Below are 24,631 nucleotides of genomic sequence, written 5' to 3'. Positions count from 1 at the left end.
GTCACCAGATAGAAATGGGCTCACCTAGTTTTCCTAAATGAGGAGGTGGGTAGTCATTTCATGCTCTTCTCAGCTCTAAAATACTATGATTCTTTTTTAAAAGGGATTTGAATTCCTACCAGTTGGATACTGATGCTGTTTCCTGTACTGAGTTCAGTAGCATATTCTCTAAAATCTTTTATTCAAAAATGCTTTTCTTGTTTTTAAAGTGAACAATGGAAAATTGGCTTTCAGTGCCCTGTTCAGCAAAAAGAAGAGCTGCTTTCCTTCCTTTGATCTTAGGAACATGTGTACATGTTTTTGTTTTTATGATATGAACAGCCTTTATTGATTGAAACAGGAAGTGGAAGAAAGGAAGGGGTACAACAGCTTTGGCTCCTGGGTGGCCCCAGAGATTCCCCTCCCCCCCTCCCCCAAAAGGCCGATATTAGCAATATTGATCCTGTAGTTTTATGGGCAGCTCATGTTGGAGTTTCTATAGGGTACAGGCTTCTATACTGTACAAATATACAAGTGTATTTAGCATAGGGTACTATTTAGGAACTGGGGTTTGACTGTTCTGGAGAATTCCCAAACTGTTTTTTCTTGTTGGATAGGATTTTTTCCCCCTCTGTCAATATCATTGCTGAGAAGTTTGATGTATTAATATTTATAACTAAGGATAAATAATAAATCTATAATAGAACACAGAATCCATGGAACACTAAAACCGTTGGAGTCCTTGGAGGGAACAAAGACATACTTTAAGTTTTTCTTATTTTTGTTAATCGGATTTGTTGGGTTTTTGGCTAATTATAGATGGGACTTTAAGGCATTATGCACAGTGGTTGAGAGCATGAATTTTTGGATTAAGGAAGACTTGGGTTTGAATCTTTATTTTGAACTAGCTGTTAGACCACATGCAAATTAATGAAATACTAAAAATTACTGGTCAAGCCTCCATTTCTTAGCTGTATAACAGAAATAATAATAGAATTTTTTCAACAATGTAGTTGTCAGATTTAAATAAGAAAACGAACATGAAACTCTTAGGTTAGTTACTACACATAGTAAAGATTTCATAAATAGCTGCTTTGTGTACAACATTATCATGGTTATTCTAACACTCTCTGAATGTATGAGTAAATGTAGTAGATTCATCTCTTCACCATTGCTTAGAATCTGAAATTTGGGTAGTTTTGATATAAATAAAATAATATGTGGGAGATCATGTTTTTACCAGATGGCACTATGGAATCAGAATACCTGGGTTAATTTTCCTCTCTTTTTTTAAAGTAATGTTTATAGGACTTTGTCAAATTTTTTTAATGTTTCTATTGAGAGAGAAGGAGAGAAAGAATCCCAAGCAGCCTTTGTGCCATCAGTGTGGAGCCCAACATATGGCTTGATCCCATGAACCAGGAGAGTATGACCTGAGCCAAAAGCAAGTCAGATGCTTAACTGACTGAACCATCTGGGTGCCCCATTTTCCTGTATTTTGTTTTGTTTTGTTTATTTTATTTATGTTTATTTTGAGAGAGTAAGAGTGAGAGTTAAAAGGATTCCGTGGGGCTAGTGAAGAACTTTTAATTGTATTTGGGCATCATGAAACATATGGGGGGGAAATTATGTATTGAACTGGAGATCATATAGTGTTAATTTTGTAGTCTAGGTCACAAATCCAGGAAGGATAGGCATGAATAGGCATATTCATGTAATTTGTGAAGACTTCTTGAGTGTGGTCTAGAGGATGGATGACACTCACATAAGCTAATAAAATAGGATGACTTTATGAGCTAGGGAAGTCATCACATCTTTACTGGAAAGTATCAATGAAGTGTGCCAAGACATTCAGTATTTGGTTTAAATAATATTGGTTAGCACCTGAACTTACAAAAGAGTATAGGGGCATCAATATTTATCTTAACATGAGTTACAAAAAAATATATGTACCATCACATCAAATTTAGGATTACATAAATATTGTTACTTAGGGTAAGACCAGTAAAAAAGTTCATCGTAAGTTGATTTAAAGAAAATGGCATAGGTAGTATTACAGTATGGGTCTGTTGTCAAATAGTGTGGAAATGACCGCAATTTGTATAAAGCAGTTTTAGACTATACTTTGAGTCATGGAGGAAAGAGTTGATAAAGTTTGGTTAGAAATGGGCAGTATCAAAGAAGAGAAAAAAGCTTGAGGCTTGGAGGTGACTTAAAACGTTTCCTGTCTTCACCACTGAAGGACTTCTTCGTGCTTGAAGAGCTTGCCTCAATTCAGAGCTAAATTGTGTCCCTTATTTTCTTTTCCCCTTCTTCCACCCCCTACATTCAATTGGTTCTTAATGAATGTTTCTACTACTGACAGCTGCTACTGCTGTTACCAAAACCATCTATAAAATTTTTTGTGAATAAGAGATATTTTTAGAAGACTTTTTTTAATGTTTATTTTTGAGAAAGAGGAGAGAGAAAGGAGAGAAGGGAGAGGGGCAGAGAGAGAGAGAGTGAGGGGGACAGAGGATCTGAAGCAGGCTCTGTGCTGACAGCAGAGAGCCCAGTGTGGGGCTTGAACTCATGAACCGAAAGATCATGACCTGAGCTGACCTTGGACACTTAACCGACTGAGCCACACAGGTGTCCTAGAAGACTTTTGTGATAATATTGTTTGAAATTTATTTCTGACTATGCCAGCAGGTTGTCCTGCAAGTTATTAAGTATGTATTATTTGAAGGAGACTGGGGCTTAACTCTCTTGATATTTTCAGAGCTGGAAGCAGTACAAGGGCCATAGATTTTCTTTAGGATAGCAGAATGGGTATAGTATCATTACATGGTAACGGAGATGCAACTGATTTTGATGAGTATTACAGCCTGTATTTTATTTCCCTTGCTTGAAGACTTAACTTAGTGATTCGCACTATGGGATAGGTTATGGCATTCGTCCTTAAGAGCAAGTCTCATGCCAGAAGCATCAAAATGGAGAAATTCTCAATACTGCAGTTGGTTAAGTAAACCCCAGGGTTCGGCTTTCTAGTGGCCCCTCACTGAGTGCTCTCTACAAGGCACTCTGTAAGGGGACATTCATTGAGAAGGGCATTGCTGGCGTGCCCAGCCCTTGTTTTCCCATACTAGCCCTGAAATCCCCTCAAGGGAAGCTTTTTGAACTTTCTGCTTGTTCAGGAAATGACTTGACATGAGGGGTATCCTGGAGGCAGTCTCAACTGAACCCTCAAGGCTTATCAGCACTTGCCTGGTGGACAGCACCACAGCCCCTGCCCTGACTCCCTCCAATTCTCCTGGTCTGTAGGGCTCAGGATCCTAGCCTCTACGAATCAGGTTTCCTCTACATGAATTAATTTGGATAAAAGCGCAGACAAAAGTGTCCATAGGTGATGGCTGCTCCAGAGCTGAAGAGACTTTGGCTATTTAAGGATAAATCAGGGCACCTGGGTGGTTCAGTCAGTTAAGTGTCCAACTTCACCTCAGGTCATGATCTCACAGATCACAAGTTTGAGCCCTGCCATGGGGCTCTGAGCTAATAGCACAGAGCCTGCTTTGGATCCTCCCTCTCTTCTCTGCTCCTCCCTCGAGTGTGCGCTCTCGCATGCATGCACTCCCTTCCTCTTTCTGAAAAATAAACATTAAAAAAAAAATCAGAGGTACAGTCAGGAATAGTCCTGCAAGAGTTATTAAAAAATGTAAAATTTGTTGTCCTTCATTCCTTCAGCATTCCCTTCCAGAGGAAGATTTCATTAAATAAAGTTTGTGTCTGGGTGATGGTGTGGAGAAGTGGAAAATTTAATAAAATAGAAAAAAGGGAAAAATAAGATGGAGACTTTCATGTTGTAGTAAGGGTATAACAGTAAAACTGACATATTTTATTGAGACTATACTATGTGCCAGGCACTGTGTTTAAGCCCTTTCTATTCAGTGAGCTTAGAGTTGATCCCATGTTTGGAAGCCAGTGTGTCCAACTCAGACCCTTGCTTATAAACATTAGCCTACAAGGCCAGGACCACTAGGGATGACTTAGAGGAATATCTGAGACTTTTGAGAATCTTCAGTTGCAAAGTGTGCTTAAGTTTCTTTAATAAACTGCAGTAAAAAGCCTGACTTCACAAGAATTACTGTGTACATCTGGGCAAGTAGTGAGTGATAAGCTCCAGTGAGAAGTGGGTTCAAGGGTGTTGAATTCACGTTTGCTGGCTAAGCAAGATTACAAATCCATGCATGTTAATGGGATTTCAGGGCTGTGGTTAAATCTATAGCATCAAGGACCTTTTGGATGTATTTTTAGTGGCATAAGTATCACTCATTCTTTTCTGCTTCTTACGAGTTCCAGGTAGAGACTTGATGAGACCAGTAGGTCAGCCTGCCCTTTGTAGCTGGAGCTCAGTTTCTATAGAATGTCTTTGAAAACATGTGTTTCTGATCTGTCAAAATTGGTTTGGCCAGAAAGAAAATTGTAGCCTTTGTAGCCTGGTTTGTTTAAAGAAACAAAAATAACTACACACCAGAGTTTCAGAGCGCAGGGTATGGTTCAATTCTTCATTGACTTTTATGGTTTTTTATTACTCTGATTTTTATTTCCCATCAGCATGCTAGATTAAGTAAAATTATATGTAGGACATATGTACTGCTTATAAAATACCCATATTCACTTTTATCTTTGGTTATTTCTTACATGCAAAATTATAGCATTATGAACTACTTTACTGTTAATGAGTAACTTTAGCACAATATTTAGATGACTGTTGAGTTAAAAAAAAAGCTTAGGAAATTTAATATCATTTGTTTTGAAATACACAGTGTTGGAATTACTTAAATGAATTTTTTCCCCCTCTATATACTTTGAGAGTTCCTTTGCCATTGATCCACGTGTGTGTGTGTGTGTGTGTGTGTGTGTGTGTGTTTGTGTGTTGTTGTTTTTTTGTTTATGAAGTAGGGTTATAACGTAGGCATGAAAATTTCCCCGTCTACTCCATGAATACATTGCCTTTATATCTTACACATACTAACTAATACACATTTTATCTTATCTAATACATAGTGCACATAGTACCTGGGAATATAATTAGTTATATAGAAAATTTTTAGCCAAATAGGAATTTTAGCTCAGACACTTCTCAGGTGTCATTGTACAAACCCTTATTAGGTGGAGTTTAATAGGAACTCCCAGTGGTGGCTTAAATATTTTGCTTTTGTGCTATTGGCAATTTTAAATCATGATGATTTTTGTATTGACCTTGAAAGAAAGTAAAGCAGAGTAAATATTTAAACCACTTTGGGGGTCTTCACATCCCTGGCTTTGATGGAAAGAGTGGAGGATTGCCCATGTCATAGAGCCGTATGTTTTTAAACTGTGAGCAGGGTGCTTTGCACAAGTAAAAACTGCTAAGGGGACAGATGTTGCCAATTTCAAATGTACAGGGGGAAGGCAAATATTGCTAAGCAACGGTGTACTTGAGAGCATTTTTAGGAGCAGAGCCAGGGGAGTTGTGCCTGGGAGCACTTGCCGCCGCTTATGGCTCAGTACAGGGGAAGAGATTCAAAGTTCTTTCCTGTCAGGGCCGCCATTGCAGCCGCTAGCACAAAAGACAGTGACCCAGTGGCACCGATTAGGGCTGGCAAGGGGATGTATGAAAACAGGAAAGCTTTTTTGCCATGTAGGAAGGCAGTAAGACATGTTCACAGAGGTAAGTGCCCCACAGTGAACAGCTGCCCCACAGTAAGTACGAGGAAGTGCAAGCCTGAGGTTCAGGTGGGAAGGAAGGAGGTGAGTGAGGCCTCAAACAGGAAACCTTTCTCCCTCTCCTTTCCTGCCACTCCATCCTTCCCTTCCTCTCCTTTTTCCCTTCCTTCCACCTGCCCTCCTTTTCTTCTTTTTGCCTCCTCTGTTAGGGGCTAACATCAGAAAAGAGAAGGATACCAATAACCTCTAGTTGAGCGCTGCTGTGCATGACCTTCTAAATAAGATAAATAAGCTTTCCAGCCACAGGTGTTCGGCCCCTCCCACAGCCCCTCCCTTGGTATACACTTGATAGGTAGCTGACTGGTGGTGTGGCCTGGCTTTGTTGTTGGGGTGTGTGTGTGTGTGTGTGTGTGTGTGTGTGTGTGTTCCCCTTTTGCCTGCCACCAGAGACTGAATACCTCTTGAGATTTTCCTGGTTGTTAGGTTGGATTATGGATTTTCTTTTCTCTATCTCTTTCTTCCTAATGAAATAATGGAGTAAAAGTAGAGAACGTGTATTGTTATCATTTTATATCTGTATGAAGTCACAGCCTATTTTTGGCAGTGCATCTTGAAGAAATTAAAAACATTTAAAAATAAGCAGTTCCTTGCCACGCCAATTTTTTCTGCCCGTCTTTGAGATTCTGGTCTTGAACTTCTGGATCTCTTGGCAAATATTGATAGTTTCTTTTGTCTATCTCAAGTTTTAAAGCACATATATGTGTGCCTGTACGTGTGTATGCTCCCCTGCTCAGCTTTCTCTCCCACCCTTCCCTCTTTATTTCTTCCTTTCTTTCTCTCTTCTCCCCCTTGGCTTTTATTGCTGTGTTTTTGTTTTTCAGCAGACAAATGGCATTTAAGTCAAATTGAAAGGATTGCGGGGCTCTACCCAAGTTTTAACTTAAAGTAAAAGTTGATTTCCAGTGGTGAAAGAATATTTTGAAGTAATTTTACTTCCATATAGGCAGGCAGGTGTAGGAGACAAATTTTAATCTTCTTGGAGTTATATGCTTCTCATTAATTTATTCAGCAGTTTGTGGTCACATAGCTAATAAGTGTGTGGGATGTAAATGTATGTGATGAAAGGCTAGTTAGAGAAGATGACAGTATTTATTTCTACTCCCCTTCCCCCCGCCTTAGAAAATAGAATTTGTTTAATGTTAAGCAGTAGTGAAAAGAGAGCTGAGAAATTGGGCACAAGTAATGAGAAACGAGGGAGAATCCTTGAGTTATTATAATGCAAACTCTTCCTTGATTGATTTGAATTCAGGTTATACCTTTGAACTTTTTTAGGAACTGTGTCCTAAAATGAGTTGGAGGACATGTTAGCTCCAGATACAGGAAGGAATAAGAGTTTTTTAGTGACTTGAATTCCTTACAAGTAATGTTTTTTGTTTTTTTAAAAGAACTTTTTCTAATTAAGTCCAGAAGAAACTGGCTAATTTTCTCCTACAAAAAGCGTCTAACAGAATTCTATTAAAGAAACAACTTTTTGACATTGAGATGCCTCTGAAAAGTTTTACTAAAAGAGATAATAAAACAGGTAAGACTCACCTGCTCTGGAGCCGGTCTTAAACTTTTCAGGTTCATCTAATGCCACTTGGTAGACAGCATTATTATGGCAGTATAAATAATATTGCCTTTTTTTTTTTTTTTTTTTTTTTTGTTACAGAGGATTCTGCAGTATGCCAGTTAAAGAACTTTAAATTGAAAGGACTTTTTAAATAGCAGGTGCCCCTTTTCCTCTCCCAAACTGGCAGTGTGATTATGATACTGTCAGTAAAAAAGTGGCCAAGGCTCCAGGAGCATTTCCCCAGGAGGCCGTGTGCCGGGTGTAAGGAGCAGTCAGGAGGGCCGCGGTTGAATTTATGTACACCTGAGATGTAACTTATTTCTGATTTGACCCTACCATCTCTCTCTTTTTTTTTTAAGATTTTATTTTTATTTATCTCTACACCCAGTGCAGCACTCGAACTCACAACCCCAAGATCAAGATTCACACATTCCTCTGACTCAGCCAGCCAGGTGCCCCGACCCTCCCAGCTCCTAAAGGCAGTTTTCAGAAGGAGCCTGTTTTGTTGCTACTATTAGAATGGTTGACTGCTCTTCATATTCTCTCTTCTGTGGCACCTACATTGTATGTTCTAGAAGAGTTTAGAAGGAAAGAGGGGAAACAGGAACGACAGTAAATGCAAGAGTATTGGGAGTTATGACAGGGGTGGTTGAGTTATGCGTTGTCTTAAAACACTCAAAAAGTTGGGGTCTTGGTTCAAGAGACTCTGGGTGAAAGTCAGAAGAGTACTTTGAAAACTTCACTGCGGGTGTGTGTCAGTGTGAAGTGATGGAGCCCGAGAGTGGACAAGATTGAGATGGAAGAAGTTGCAAGGATAGTCACTGCTTCATGTTTTCAAAGGGGGCACAAACCTGTTGTTTGTTGCTGCAACTTTTAGGATTGTGATCGTATGTAGTATGAATGCTTAAGATGCTTTCAATTCAGCAAGTATTAGAATATATTTATTTTACAAGAATGCCTTTCCTTGGCACATGTGGACTAGCTATTTAAAATAAATGCAAAAATAAAATTTATATATGTATTTACCTTGCCTCTTCTATTTACAGAAGAAAAAAATTTGACAATGATTAAATATTTATTCAAAACATTGTTATTAAACATTTTCACTCTGGCCAGTTTAGTAAATCACTTTATAAGATGAACTTTACCGGAAGCCTGATGCAATTTGTCTGTATTTTCTGACCAAATTTACATACAAAGATAATGCAGGAAGAGGAAAAGATTAAGTCTACCAGAGATTCAGTAGAATTAGTAAACTTTTTTTTTTTTCTAAAAAGAATGACTGAATCTGGTTCTTGGTAGATTATAGAAAAGCAAAATAGTCTCTTAAATGTAGGTGCTCTTTGATGATAGGATTAAACAAGTGATTTATAACCATTCATAATGTTAACAACATGAGAGGAATTGTACTTCCCCAGAACGATCTTTGGCCCTTTTTCTACACTCTAGCAAGTAACCTGGTTAGTTGTTACCCCATATTAAAGCTAGAAGAAAGGAGGGGGAATTTACTTGTTCAGAATCAAGATATAAAGGGCAAGGCCATCTTTATTTGCCTTCTCTCCTTTGTGTTTATTATAGTATCAGTAATCCCCAAGGTAGCGTGAAGTTCAAATTGCTTCCTCAGTGCATATATGCCTGCTTCAGTAATTTTCTTTCCTTTTTTTTCCCTGGGTTCTGTTTTTTGTTTTTAAGTCATCATGCCAGGAGACAGACAACCAACACCTAGCCCAGAGGGGACTGTTGAGATTACTGCTGGAATAAACCCAAGATAAAATCTTTATGTTCTTTCAGACAAAGCATGGATTAAATGGCTTATCTTATTCATATGACTTCAGTTTCTTTCAACCTAATCCAGAAACTGATGGAAAGTTTTTTTTCTGATGCCTCTGTCGTCTTAGCTTATGCTTAGCTCTGGGGGAAAAAATAAAAGTCCTGGCACCCTATGGAACACAGAATTAGACATGGTCCTGAACATTGTTTGCCACTTAAGTTTGATAGACACCTATACGCAAAGGATAGACACCTATAGATACAGGTTTATGTATCTATAAATCCAGTCATGGTTGACAAACTAGTAGTGTTGTTTTATACTCATAACCATCAGTTAATATGATTTATGAGAGAGCACTCTGTGTGTGCCTGCACACGCGAGAGAGCGGGAGAGAGGGAGCGAAGGAGAAAGGGTGGGGGGAGGGAAGGAAGGGTAGGATGGGGATTGGAGTGAGCATGGTCACAGAACACCATCACACTGCAGTGTGACACCCTCCCTACAGTGATACATTTTAATCGAAAGACTACTCAGGCTTTGCAAATTAATGTACCCACTCAAAAACAAAAGTTAAATCTCTCTTAGAATAAGCTCTAGAGGTTGTTTTAGTGAGTAGAATTGGTTGTGGTAGGAATAGATCATATAGTTTGGTCCATGTGAAAAAAACTTGTCAATTTATTATTATTACTGTAATGGCACCGGTGTCTAAACTTGTTCTTTGTGATGCCTTTTCTCTTGCTTCCTTCTCTTCCTTTCTTTTATTTTTTTAAAGCACTACCTTTTTAGCTAGTCTTCCTAAATCATTCACGGTTGCTACGCCCACAGTGGGCTTCATGGGGGCTCATGTGATCTTTCACCAAGGGCACATTGTTTTCAGGTCATTGGAGATTTCTGGTAGCTTGTTACATGGTGAGTGGTAGTGGTTCACAGGCAAATATTAGCAAGTTGGTGAATAACTGAGGTTAGACATGAGCACTATCAAACAGTGGTACGTTTTTTACATTTGTTTTTCATCCACCTACTTTGTTTTTAAGTCAGTTTAAATCTGTCTCAGGTATACCCCGTTCCTCTTAACTTGTAAATAATATCTACTAAAGATATATCTGTATATAAGACATAAACATAGTTTTTTAAAAAAAAATAACTGTTTCATGTGGCTGTACAGAAACCCTGCAGATACCTTAAAATGTACACACTCAGCTGATGTTAGGAAATATAACAGTAGTAAAACAAATGAAACCAACACTTTTATTACTCCCCTCATGTTCATTTGTACATTTAGATCATTTTTATAATTATATACATGGAAAACAGCTACTCACTGTTCTTTATATTTTTATTTAAATCAAATCTTCAGAACTAGACCCTAGTTTTCACGATGAAAAGATACTTTCCTTTAATAGAAGTCAAAACAGAATTTCCAGAATATTTTAACTAATTCAATTAGTACAAGGTATGGGCTTTCTTATAAATTTATATACTTTGGGAAAATAAATTCTCTTTATGACACTGAAGCAAATTATTTCAGGTAAAATCTGTGACTGGAAAGGAATAATAAACTCTGTAATTATTCATATTGATCTTTGAAAGTTCAAAATACTTCTTCCTGTGAGGTTTTTAAAGTTTCCATAATGATATTTAGGGTTCTTTTCATTTTTAGACCATTTTTGCTTTACTTGGTGAAAGACAAGGAGCTAGATATAGTTTGACTATAAAAAAGGAGTTTACTTAAAGGTGAATTTTGAAATAATCAGGAATATTAGCTCTCACTTAATAAGTGAGTTGTGCGGGAGGGTGTGTGTGCCTGGGCGGCTCACTCAGTAAGTGTCAGACTTTTGGTTTTGGCTCAGGTCATATCTCATGGTTTGTGAGTTGGAGCCCTTGTTGGGCTCTGTTCTGACAGCGTGGACTTTACTTGTGATTCTCTCTCTCTGCCCCTCCCCTGCTCACGCATCCACGTTCTCTCTCTCTGTCTCTCTCTCTGTCTGTCTGTCTCTCTTTCTCAAAATAAACAAATATTAAAAAAAAAAAAAAGTGAGTTGGGATGGCACCACATCTTCCAAAACTTCCTGCATTCTTTTTCTGTTTTCATCCAGGAGTATTTCTCGATCTCCTGTCTCAAGGATACACATGCCTTTCCTCACCCCCACCCAGGCATGCCTGACACATCCCCTCTCCCAACAGTCATTACCTCATGCTACTCTCATTTCTGAGACTGTGCTCAGAGAAATCCACATCCCCACACTGCACTTAGGAAGCTACTTCTTGGGTGAAAAACATCTGATTGGGTTGGTAGTGGCAATGGAATTTTTTTGTGTAGTTTTTTGGTTTTGTTTTTTTTTAGTTGAGGATTTCTGTGTCTTAAAAAGTGTCATTGTTCTGTGAAGATGTCTGGAATATTACAAATATGAACAATACATTGCTTCTAATATATAGGGGGGGAAAAGGGAGTATTCACCATAAAATACTCTAAATTTTTGGTAAGCTCATGTTTCTGAATTTTGTTGGAGGTGCCATGAAATGACAAAATCAAATTCATTCATTTCACAAATACTAATTGTATATCTCTGTTAGTCTAACTATGCTGAGGTCCTGGGAGACACAGAGATGAATAAACCCCAGACCCCACCAAACAGGAAATGAGTCTGAGGAAGGGAAATAAAAACACCAAGGGTTATTTTGGTATAAGAAGACTTCTAGAAAAGGTCTGTCATTGTTTGTAACACCTCTGTTTCCACAGTACTCCTCTTTTCTAGATTGTCTAATACGAGTAGAGAGCATGGTCTTTTCACAAAAAATTTGTGTTGCATGATAACTGTAGTGACCTATAGATTCTTAAAATCATTTAGAACAGTCTTGTCCTTTGTCGATCACTTTCTTCCTCTCCTTGAAAAATTTATTTGGGGAGTTATAAAGATTTCTGCAATTAGCATGACATTAATTGTGGGAGCCTTCATGCCTGGCAGGCAGTTTGGCATTTAAAAAGAAGAGTTCCAAGGAAATGTGAGTAATTCTTTGCTACATATTGGAGCATATCACATTTTATTTTATTTTTTAAAGTTTGTTTATTTTTGAGAGAGAAAGCATGAGTGGAGGAGGGGCAGGGAGAGGGGAAAGAGAGAGGGAATCCCAAACAGGCTCCACAGCATGGAGCCTGATGTGGGGCTCAGACCTACCAGCTGCGAGTTCATGACCGGAGCTGAAGTCGGTTGCTTAACTGACTGAGCCACTCAGGTGCCCATGGAGCATATCACATTTTGAAAGGTATTCAAAACGTTTCCATTATTTGAAAATACTTGGGGAGAGGTGGGAGGGTGTTTAATTTTTTTGAAGAGAGAATTTAACAGTTAAAGATGGTTTGCACTTTACATAATAGTGGGGGGCGGGGCAGAGAGAGAGAGAGACAGAGAGAGAGAGACAGAGAGAGAGAGAGAGAGACAGAGACAGAGACAGAATCTGAAGCCGGCTCCAGGCTCTGAGCTATCAGCACAGACCCCCACACGGGGCTCAAATTGATGAATCATGAGATCATGACCTGAACTGAAGTTGGATGCTTAACCCACTGAGCCATCCAGGCGCCCCAATCTGTCTAGGGAATGGAAGTAGATGCTTAGAGAGTTGCCCAAAGGGCATAATGCTTCTGAAGAAGTAATACTGCTAGCACACTTCATACCAGTCTAGGTAGGCACGCCCAGGCGGTATAAGTATGTTCTTGTAGTAGGCCTAGCTGTTGAGGTAATTTACTGTGTATTCACAGAGCAAAATTAATTTTGTGTCAAAACCTTGCTCCGGCAGGCCTTTTGGTTTCCCTCTCTAATCCGTCTCTTGAAAATGCCGAGTGTGGCATCTTCCTGATAAATGCTTTAATTTATTTGTATGGCATTAGCTTTAACGTGCATTGTCTTATTTCCTCCTCACACAGTCCGGTGAGGTTTTGTGTATTTCAAATGTGTCTGTTCAGTATTTAGTACGTATGACCGATTTCTTCAAAACCAAACCAAATAATGCAACTGTTTCAAGGACTTTGTAGTTTCGTTTGGGAAGAAAGAATGAGTTAGCCAGCAAACACTGGATCAGGCCTTGACAGTAGTCCTGGGTTTCCACAGGAACACTTCACAGTCTGTGGTGGAAAGCTGACTACAAATCTGTGAACAGTTCCATGTGCTTAAGTGTTGTGGTGTAAGCCCAGAGCGCCAAGGAAAAAGCTGGAAAAAGATTCACATAGGTTTGTGTTTGGGAGAAGGAAGGTTACATGGCAGAAGAATTTGACTGTACTTTGAGTAAAAGTTTTTATCCCTGTTTTTAAAAGTCTCAGTTATGTTTTTATTTATGAATAGATCATATATTTTGTGATCCAGTAATCAGTAACTACACACATATTCTCTTCTGTCACCTTTTCATTTATACAGATCCTGGCATATACTGCTCCTATTATTTTTCCTCTCCTGCTTATGTCTCGAGATTACTCCCAAATCTATACAGAAGGGAGTACTAACTAATTCTTTGTTATAGCTGCCTAGTATTTCTAGGTAAGGGGCACATACCACAGTTTTCTTAGCCAATTACTTTTGAATGGGCATTTAGATTGTTTCTAGTCACTTCTAGTCACTTACTATTTACAAACTAGGCTGAAGTGAATAGGTTTGTACACATGTCTTTGTGAACATATAGAAGTTGGTGCTAGAAGTCAAATTGTTATGTCAGAATGTGGGAAATTAGAATTTGGAGGCAGTTGCCTAATGGATGCCTTTAGAAGTTGTGACCCTTTACCCTCCTATAAACCAGGGTATTGGAGTGCCTGTTTCCTCCTATTTAACAGACACAGTATTATCAGTTTTTTGTTTTGCCCGTCAGTATATGAAAAAGAGTTTCTTAGAGTAGTCCTAGTGTTTTTGAGGAGAAAACCATGCAAAAACAATTTCCCTTTTGTCCCTGGTATGCTTATTTCCAGTGGTTTGTTACTTAAGGCATTGATTTATAATTCCGACAAGCTACAGTATTTAGGAAGTCTCTAAAGCTCTAAAATTGGAAATTTATTTTCATGTTCTGAGTTCTGAGCCTGAAAATGTACCAGCAAATGTTTATTGGTTGCCTCTGTGTGGCAGGCATTGTGTGATTGGTGATTCACCAAGGAAGAACTGGCCCCTGCTCTTATGGAATTTGTAATCCGGAAGCAGGAGAGAGGATGCTACATGAGGTGCTTCAACAGTACAGACAGCTGTGGGATCACGGGAACAGTTTTGGGAGCAAGGGTTTGGGGAATGTTTTCCAAAAGATGTTTTTTCATCTGCGACCCGAAGCCTGAGTGGGAGAGTTAATTTGGACCCCAGTGAGAGAGGGAAGAGAGTTTCAGATAGGGACAAGAAAAGGATGAGTCATCTAGCTAGATGGGGATTGGTGTGCAGCAAGTAGGTACTGCAGGCTGAACCATAATCCAAAAGTTGGCATGTATTTGAAGAAAAATAGCATGAGCCTTTATCTTTTAAAAATTACACTTATAGAGAACCCTCTTGGGGTTTCTGTCTGCACAATTCAAGAATTCTTGGGGTGCCCAGGTAGCTCAGTCAGTTAAGTGTCTGATTTTGGCTCAGGTTGTGATATCATGGCTTCATGGGTTCAAACCCCACATTGGATTCTGTGCAGGCAGCATGGAGCCTGCTTAGGATTTTCTCTCTCCCTTTCTCTGTGCCCCTCCCCCCACTCATGCTCTCTCTGTCTTTCACAATAAATCAGTAAACTTAAAAAAAAAATTGACGAATGCCTTGGTAATGTTGGCACCAGAGATTTCACATATCCCTGGGCCTTTTGACAGTTTTTAAAGTTTCACATTTGACCTTCATACCACTCTCGTGAAGTGGTTAGGATTGGTAATATTATCCCCTTTATCACCATGAGGAAATAGTCCTGAGGAAATTGAACCTCATCCAGAACTGGAGAGCTAGTCCTCAGCAGGGCCAGAACAGAATCCAACATCGTTTGACTTCCTTCGTCAGCGTGCTGCCTTCATGCTCCCTGCCGCTCCTGGTTAGTGATAACTAAGCCTTTTTGAGAATGGCATTGTTATAAAAGTGCTGCTCTGTTGAAACTTGAGAACCTTAAAACACAGTATTGCACGAGCCTCCTGGTCTCAGTGGTGAAGTATGTTTCTTCTGTCCAGCTCTTTTTAGCTTATTAAAACAAACTGTGTCATTCTTATCATTCATTTACTAACATATTTTATTTTGGTATCTGTGCATTTCCTTATGATTACACGATGTCGTTTCAAGAGCAATGAGAAATCAGACAGAGGCCAGCCAGCATTGCTGCCTTTTCTGGTCTGAAGACCTGCAGTAGGAAGAGGCAGTTAAATCTGAATACCGGAGCACTTCTTTGTACAAACAGAAGCAAAGCACTGTTCTTAAAAGACTGTTTTCGGTCACACTTAGGACAACTGGAGTCACAGCCCCTACTTAAAATGCTAATATATTTGCCTCTTGCCTGAAGGTTAAGGATTTTGGAAAGGTAGTATTAACAATATTATGAAACCAGGCTCAGTCACTTCAAAGCATTGTGTGACTTTGGACATGTAGTTTAATCTCTGTAGAATTCAGTCTGGGATAATATTTACCACAGAAATTAATATGAAAATTGGAGCATTATACAGAATTCCCTCAGATTTTTTTTGTTGTCAAAGTATAATTGACAATACAATATTCTATTAGTTAAAGGTGTATGACATAGTGATTCAACCTTTATATACATTATGGAGTGATCAGCATAGTAAATCTAGCTGCCATATGTCACCATGCAGAATTGTTACCTGATACTGACTATATTCCCTACGCTGTACGGTGCATCCCTGTGTCTTACTTATTTTAGAACTGGAATTTGTACCTCTTAATCCCTTTCCCTTATTTCAGCCATTTCCCATCCCCTTCCCCTCTGGCAACCAAATTGTTCTTTTTGTGAGTCCGTTTCTCTTTTGTTTTTTAGATTCTACATATAAGTAGAATCATACAGTATTTGTCTAACTCTGACTTGTTTCACTTTGCATAATACCCTCTAGATCATTCATGTTGCGGCAAATGGCAAGATTATGTTTTTCTGTGGCCGAGTACATTCCATTGCATATATATATATATATATATATACTGCATCTTTATCCATTCATCTATCGATAGATACTTGGGTTGTTTCCATATCTTGGCTTTTGTAAATAATGCTGCAATAAATGTAGGTGTGCTTATATCTTTTCAGATTAGTGTTTTTGTTTTCTTTGGATAAGCACCCAGAAGTGGAATTGCTGCATTGTATGGTATTTCTAATTTTACTTTTTGAGGCACCTCCATACTGTTCTCATAGAGGCCACCCCATTTTGCATTCCCACCAGCAGTGCACGAGGGTTCCCTTTGTTTCACATCCTCACCAACACTTGTTATTTATTGTCTTTTTGATAATAGCCATTCTAATAGGTGTGAGCTGGTATCTCATTACGGTTTTGATTTGCATTTCCCTGATGATCAGTGATGTTGAGCATCTTTTCATGTGTCAGCTTTCTGCAGGTCTTCTTTGGAAAAATGCCTATTCAGGTTCTCTGCCCAATTTTTAATTGGATTGTTTTTTGGATAATAGTTGTGAGTTCTTTGCGTATTTTGGGTATTAACCCTTACTGGCTATATCATTTGCAAATATCCTCTCTTACTCGTTAGTTTGCCTTTTTCGTTTTATTGATAGTATCCTTCACTGTGCAAAAGCATTTAGTTTGATGTGGTCCCATTTATTTATTTTTGCTTTTGTTCTTGCCTGAACAGACGGATCCAAAAAAATACTACTTAGACTGATGTTCAAGAGATTACCGCTTATGCTTTTTTTTCCCCCCAGGAGTTTTATGGTTTCCGGTCTTAAAGTCTTGAACCCATTTGAGTTTATTTTTTTGTATCATGTAAGAAGGTGATGTAGTTACATTCTTTTGCAAATAGTTGTCCAGATTTCCCAGCACCATTTATTTAAGACTGTCTTTTTCCCTTTGTACTTAATTCCTTTGTTGAAGATTGACTGTACAAGCATGGGTTTATTTCTGCACTCGATTCTGTTCCCTTGATCTGTGCATCTATTTTTTTGTGCCAGTACCATATTGTTTTGCTTCCTATACCTTTGTAGTGTATTCTGAAATCAGAAAGTGTGATACCTTCACGCTTTGTTCTTCTTTCTCAAGATTGCTTTGCCTCTTTGGGGTCTATTTTGGCTCTATACAGGTTTTCATACTATTCTAGCTTTGTGAAAAAGGGTCAGTGTTTTGATAGTTTGCATTGAATCTGTAGATTGCTCTGGGTAGTATGGACATTTTACTCTTAGTTTATTTTACCTTTATTCTGTTTTTGGGTAGTATGAGAATTTTAACAATATTCTAGTCTGTGATCATGATATATATCTTTTTATTTTTGTTGTCTTCAATTTCTTTCATCAGTGTCTTAGAGTTTTCAGAGTCTTTTACCTCCTTTGTTAAATTTATTCCTAGATGTTTATGTGATTGAAAATGGGATTGTTTTCTTAATTTTTTTTCTGATGGTTACTAGTGTATGCATAAAAGTGCAACAGATTGATGAATAGGAATTTTGTATCCTGAACCTTTTACTGAATTGGTTTTTTTTGTTCTAATAGTTTACTGGTGAAGTGTTTAGGATTTTCTATATATAGTTTCATGTCATATGCAAATAGGGATGGTTTTACTTTTCTGATTTGGATGCCTTTTATTTCTTATCTGATAGCTATGCCTAAGACTTCCAGTACTATGTTGAATACAAGTGGCAAGAGTGGATATCCTCATTGTGCTCCTGATCTTAGAGGGAAAAGTTTCAGCTTTTCACATTTGAGTATAATGTTAGCTGTGGTATTTCATTTTTAAGTTTCTATAATAAGGGCTCTATCTTCAGTTGATGGGTACATTTAGTGCAGTAGCTTCCCCCGCCCCCCCCCCCCAAGCTAATGATGTTGCATCTTACAATAAATGGCATCAAATAGAAGAAATAAAGTATATAAGAAGGTTAATGCAATGTCAGGGACAATATGTATTCAGTAAATAGCTGCTATCATTTTTATTTTCAGTTGAATGGAATTATGGTTCGTGTGTTAAGGCCATACCCTTGTGGAGAAGTACGGTCAGTCTACATAAGTAGGTAGGCAGGAGGGAAGAGCTGCCCTCCCCCAGGAACTGAGATCCTGTGTGTGAGAGACAGCGGTGGGATTTGTGGATTAAGTGCTAAGGCCACTGTCTACACAGTCTACACACGGGAAGCAGAACTGGACAAGGGAGGTCCTGCAGACTAGAATTTCTTAATTCATACAACTAGCATATGTTTTTGTTGTTGCTTTTTATCATCTGTTGTGCTTTGTGCAGGTCTTACCTGAAGATCTTCAGCCTTAACTAGGCCATCCATGCTTTAGAGAGGCCGATTGTTTACTCGTTGGCTGCAGTGTTTGGTACTGGGAGCCTGGCTTCTCTGAGCAGAGCGGCAGTACTCTGCTGGAGACCCTGTGGTGAAAGTGGATTTTAGGGAAGGGATTAGGCCATAATGGTTTGTTGAACTTCCCCTCCTTTTTTGGAAAGTCTCCTTCCAGTGAGAGACTGGAGGTGCCAAGATGTACTTTATTAAACACAAGGGAGCCTGTCCTTGCAGCTTTCTCTGCAGACAAATTTGAAATACCTATACACTAGTTTAAGAGGCTCTATTTTGAGTCAGAAGAAGAGTGTAGAGGTCTGAATTTCAGGTAGATGGAACATAAAATGGGCCCCTGTTATACAAACTCACCTTGTAACGTCCCCTCTTTTAAATACAGTTTGAAAAATAAATCTTGATACTTACAGAACTATTTCAGGGTAAAGGGGCATTAACTCTAACTCTGTCACTTATTCTTAAATGGTTCAGTGTAGAAGTTGTAGGTGGGAGAGAAAATTATAAAGCAAATGCGATAGAATGCCAACATTTGGGGAATTTGGGTGAAGGGTTAATGGGAATTTCTTTTACTATTTTTAAAACTTTTCTGTAAGTTTAAAATTATTTCTAAAGAAAAAGTTGAAAATATCTTGAGCATCTTTCCATGCAAGCTCATACATTTAAATTCTCTTGACACATATCTTTATAGATGTACTGTAAAGGTCTTTGGCTGGATTCCTACTGTTGGGCATTTGATTATTTCCAGTTATTTGCCATTATAAACAGTGCTTGGAGGTCTTAAAAAATTTAAGTTTATTTATTTTGAGAGAGACAGAGGCAGCATGAGCCGCTGAGAGAGAGAGAGAGAAACCCAAGCAGGCTCCACACTGCCAGCACAGACCCCTGTGAAGGGCTCGAACCCACGAAACTGTCAGGTCATGACCTGAGCTGAAACCAAGAGTTGTGCACTTTAATTGAGTGAACCACCCAGGCATCCCAGGGAGATCTTTAAATAATGATAATATCCTCATGTATTTGGAATGGAATCCCCACACCCCTTTGAAATAACTCCCACTTTCATAATGGATTTAATAGGAAAATTCACAGTAAATTAACCAATTAATGCTTGAACCTAAGACCTTATTTATAATTTTAAATGGGTTAAATGGTGACTACTTAGCTATGTTTATCTTATGCAAATACTAATAAATGCTGAGCTATAGAAAAATTTCTTCAGTTCCATTTCATCTCATATAATAAACACTTCAGAGACACCTTGGTGCCTCAGTTGGTTAAGTATCTGACTCTTGATTTACGCTCAGGTCATGATCTCACGGGTTCATGAGTTTGAGCCTTGTATCTGGCTCTGCACTGACCATGAGGAACCTGCTTGGGCTTCTCTTTCTCTCCCTCTCTCTGCCCCTCCCCCCCTTAAAATAAAAATAAACTTAAAAAAAAAATAAAGTCTTTAGGGAAAAAAATCTTTTAGCAACATGAAACATCTTGGCTAGGTATTGACTCCTTGAATAATTAAGAAGTTCAGAAAGTCTTTTAGTGTCCTGAAGTTATCGCTTTCTCATCCCATTCTGTTGGAAGCAGTGGACAAATCTTTTCTCTCATTCCTCACTGTTTCATTGATTCCCAGATATGTTAATTGGATTCCCAGTCTCATTCCAGAGACAGATGGGATTTGGGGACTACTTGACCAAAGTCAGCAGTAATATGCTGTATTTTGATTGTATTGATTCCCCTTCAGCTTATAATTCTTATTTGTCCTAATTACGCCTGTGAAAAATTGAAGCCGTAGAATATTCTTACATTTTATCATCAGGTCAAAGCAGCATTCATTTCTGTTTCTGATATTTCTCCTGGAATGTTTGGTTATTAGTGTTTGGTCCAGTTTTTAGGCATCTCTTAATGGTTCTGAAAAACAAAAAGCAGGTAAGCAAGTCATGTTTGACGTGCATAATACCTAAAGTTTGCAAATCTGATAGAACATGTGGAGTGAAAGGATACCCTTGATTCTTTAGTTATACCTTCTGACTTCCAGACCTAGCCTCAAAAATATCAAACTGCATACATTTCAACAAAACTGTGTTTCCATGAAATTTACATGTTTTAAAACCTGACCCCGACAGGTTAAATTACATTTGAACGTTGACCAATCCATTGGATTTGATTCCATGGCAGTGTGAATGTTGTATGCTCTTTTCTTTCCTTTTCCTTCGTCCTTAAACTGGAATGGTGGGTTAATGAATCCTAGATCAGGAATTGGCAACCGGAGGTGTATTAAATTACACTAAGATCACAGGAATGAGAGCCAGGAAAAGAACCCTTTCATCTACTCTCCAGCTGTGAGGCAAGTATTGGACCAGACAGACTGGGAAGACCAGTAACGGGAGGAGTGTGTGTTCTATAGAACTTCCCCAGGGCACTTGGCTATGAATTGACACAGAGCAAAAAGTTGCTTTTCCAGGGAAAATCATGAGGTCGTGGAATTTGTTTCATGTCTCTAGTTAAGGAGAAATGACTTAACTATTTTTTTTTAAACTTTTCCATTTTCTTTGCACTTAAAAACATAAAGACTGCAAACAGACATTGCCTAGACAATGTCTGTGGTGGTGATATTAGTGGTAGCAGCCCTCATGTGTTTAGCTGGAGATAAAGAAGAGAAGTGTAAGTAGTAGATCTTTCATCCAAGACACTAGGAAATCTCTTCTCTCCTAGGGTCTTTCTCTGAGAAAATATTTAGTGTGTGTGCATATATAAAGTGAAAATGGTGACTGGAAGTAGGGTTAGAGACATTAAAGTGAATGTCTTTACTTTAAAGTGAATCTTTGGCCAGTTGGAATATTAACCAAAAAGAAAAAAAACCTATCCTTGACTCGATGTTAGCCTTTTCAACTATGAGGTAGGTGTTCAGATGATTTCTGTCTTTGTGTTCATTTTACTTGGCTCATTGGACACATGTTGCTGTGAAGCAGCAAACAGTGACCCCAGTTTTATCTCTTTCTGCCTCTACTTTTGTTTATATCTTTTTCTCCAATAGATTTACTAATTTGCTAATAATTTTCTTTAATGTACACATTTTCCTTTGGAAACTTTGACCTGAGGGTCAGAATTAGTTTACCATTGTCTCCAGCAACCCCCCCTCTCTACCCATTAAGTCAGGTTAGTCTGTGGTCTTATTGGATCCAGAATGTGAAGTTCCTAATACTTAGCTAGTAAAAGGGTGCCCTGGGATGATTGCACTGAGAGAGTGTTGTTGTATCTACCTGCATCTAATACCATCACTCGAGTTCTTTTTGTTTCTGTGCTAATCTTTTCCTTCTTGGTTTTCACTTTCAGCAGACCTACTCCAATGAAGTTCATTGTGTTGAAGAGATTCTAAAGGTGAGTTTGTTTACCGTTTCTCATTTGAAGAAATGTTTAAGGAGGCAGACCCCTTTAAACAGTTCCCCTCCTCATACCTTCAAATGCAAAATGAACCAGAATAGTAACAGAGTGACTCTTAGAGCATTACTGAGCTCTCTGGCAGATTCTATTAATTAAAATGAAATCTGCAAGCTGCAAGGCATTTGGATCAGAGTTTTAAAACCTTGTCTCCGGATTTTCTGGTTGCTCATAAAGACCTGCGAGGGTTGCTCACTTCTCAGAAAGGAAAGCCCTCTGTATTGAGGGGTTAACTGGTGCTTGATTTATACCTCTGGATGTTTTGTAGTGGACTCCTGCTACATATGGCCTCGTCTTCAGTGAGACCATGAGTTTTTAAAAGAATGAAGAAAAACAGTAGAAAGTAAATGGATATCTATAAACTTACCTTGAAGTTATTTTTCACTCTTTTTTCTTGAGATGGTGCCGTGAACACTTGTGCTGTTTCTACAGATACATCATTGAACCCATTATCTGTTAGTTCAAGGTTGTTTTGTTCTTTTTTGCACAAGGACAACAAATTCTTCCTAGAAATCGGTTCCAGGAAAAAATAAATAAATTCTCCTCATGAACAAGCATGCTTTCATTTTATCAGAGAAGAATTACAGAAACTCTTTAGTCTCTTATTTTGGCTTTATTTTCCAGGAAATCTGGAGGTAAATTGAATGCTCACCTACTATAATTGTAATAACTGAGGGTTTTGTTTGTTTCTCATTGCTCTTCTTTGGCTTTTAACTTTCTTCCATGTCAGTTTTAGTGCTACCCTTGCTTTATCTTCTACTATGAGTTTTCTGATTTTTTTTTTTTTTTTTTTTTTGGGAAGTAGATCTCTGTAGGATACATGTACCTATTCATTTGTATCTTCACTGCTCACTTTTCCTCAAAATATATGCCTACCCAATCTTTAAAAATATTTTCCGTTGTAAAGTGTTAAGTGAGGTGGCATTGAAACCAGTAATTCTCACTTGCAAAAAAATTTTTTAATGTTTATTTTTGAGGGGGACAGAAACAACTTGTGAATGGGGGAGGGGCAGAGAGAGAGGGAGACACAGAGTCTGAAGCAAGTTCCAGGCTCTGAGCTCAGCACAGAGCCGTACATGGGGCTTGAACCTAGGAACCATGAGATGATGACCTGAGCCCAGTCAGGCACTTAACCGACTGAGCCACTCAAGGAGCCCCTCACTTGCAAAATTTTTGACAAAGGTAGTGTCTAACCAGAGGTTCAGATGTTTGGAAAGCAGTTCCATCACTTTTGTTTTATAATTTTTGTCCCCTAGTTTTCTGGTTGGGATCTTCTAAGAAAGAAACATTTCTAAGGAAACACACTTTGTACTGCTAAAATTGAACAGTTTTTATGAACAAGCAAGTAAGATTAATAAGCCGGTTATGTTGATTAAGTTTTTGTTTCATCATCATCTTCTGGTATTTCTGAAGTCCTTCGGTGTGATGAGTAATACAACAACACATGACTTAGTTATAAAATATGCCCTTAGCATTTTCTCTGAAAGTGTGTGTGATTTTTTTTATAGTTGTTTCAAAAATAAATGCAACAATATAGATTAGTTGTCTTCTGTATATGTCCAATGTTACTCTTAGATTTTGATGTGCATCAATATACTACTTGTGGAATCCCTTATTTAGGATGATGATGTTAGAGTATCAGACAAGCAGTTTTAATTGACAAACCTATTCACCATCGCTCCCCTCTCCACCAGTATCATTTTCACGGGTTCTTGCTTACCTGGAAAGGCATGAAAGTGAACGGTTAATGCAGGCTATCAGGTGAGTATTTTTACTTGGAAATCACAGGGAGAGCAAATAGAAGGATGGCCTGGACTGAGGAGGGGCACAGGCATTTGCATAGTGACTCGGAGTCGGTCTCCCTACTCTCCCCCACTGGGCCTCAGTTTCCTCATGGTAAAATGAAGTCGCAGGACCAACAGATGATCCCTAGGGTTCGATCTAGCTCTCACTCTCTAGTGCCGATCCAGGTACTTTCCTCTGCCTCGTGGTTCGTGTTCATCTCTTTTACCAGCAATTTATGAAGATTGCCAGGAATCCTAACACAAATCTTTCTGATGGGTGTTAGAAGCAGTAAATAGGTTCCTCACAGAAAAAACAATCACAGAAGATATTTCTTGGTTTTCTGGTGGAACTGTGAAGAGTGGAAGTGTTTTAATGAAGGCTTGTAATTCCTGCAGGCTGATGGGGTAAAAAGATAGCAGATAGTACCAGAGACTAGGAATTGGTTCCGCATGAGTTCCAGACAGCGGGCTGTGCCTTCCTGTCCTCAGTGGGCATCTGGCAGCAGTTCGTGCCACTTACAGGGGCATGGCCTGGACGGCCTCCCGGGGAAGTCAGCGCAGTACTTGTGGACGTTACCTCAGTGCAATATCTGGTGATTCTGGTACAGTGAGTGGTAGGTAGCACTGTTACTTGTTCACTCATTTCTGCAACAAATAGCCACTAAGCCTCAAGTACTTCTCTAGGCACTGGGGATTCCGTGTGAATAAGACCAAGTTCTCACTCTAATGGAACTATAGGAGGAAGATAATTATATAATAAAAATGTCAGATATTGCTAAGTAAGATGACTCCCACAGCAGGCAAATAAAGAGGACTAGACAGAGGAAAACCCTTGAGGTGGGAACAGGTTGGTGTATTGGAGGAGCACCAAGAACTAGACAGTGTGCCTAGAGCAGAGCGAGCAACGGTGGAGAGCCAGGAGCAACAGCAGCCG

The 24,631-nt window shown here is 38.8% G+C and overlaps 1 protein-coding gene across 10 annotated transcripts in view; it reads left to right on the top strand.

The window, feature by feature from the left end:
- AFF1 (AF4/FMR2 family member 1) overlaps nt 1–24,631 on the top strand; it is a 211,735-nt gene that overhangs the window by 117,987 nt on the left and 69,117 nt on the right. For 9 of the 10 annotated variants that reach the window (XR_003910455.1, XR_003910450.1, XR_003910457.1 and 6 more), the window contains one exon: nt 21,809–21,853. Coding sequence is in view for 7 of the 10 variants with exons in the window: in XM_029943456.1 (XP_029799316.1) it covers nt 21,809–21,853 (45 nt within the window). In the remaining 3 variants the exon portion in view is untranslated. The remainder of the gene's footprint in view (nt 1–21,808; nt 21,854–24,631) is intronic. The other variant, XM_029943432.1, reaches the window with a different exon arrangement.

Source organism: Suricata suricatta, chromosome 1 (genome assembly GCF_006229205.1).
Source record: "Suricata suricatta isolate VVHF042 chromosome 1, meerkat_22Aug2017_6uvM2_HiC, whole genome shotgun sequence".
NCBI classification, from domain to species: Eukaryota; Metazoa; Chordata; class Mammalia; order Carnivora; family Herpestidae; genus Suricata; species Suricata suricatta.
The sequence above is the reverse complement of the archived record's forward strand: the minus strand, read 5'-3'. Positions and strand labels throughout refer to the sequence as shown.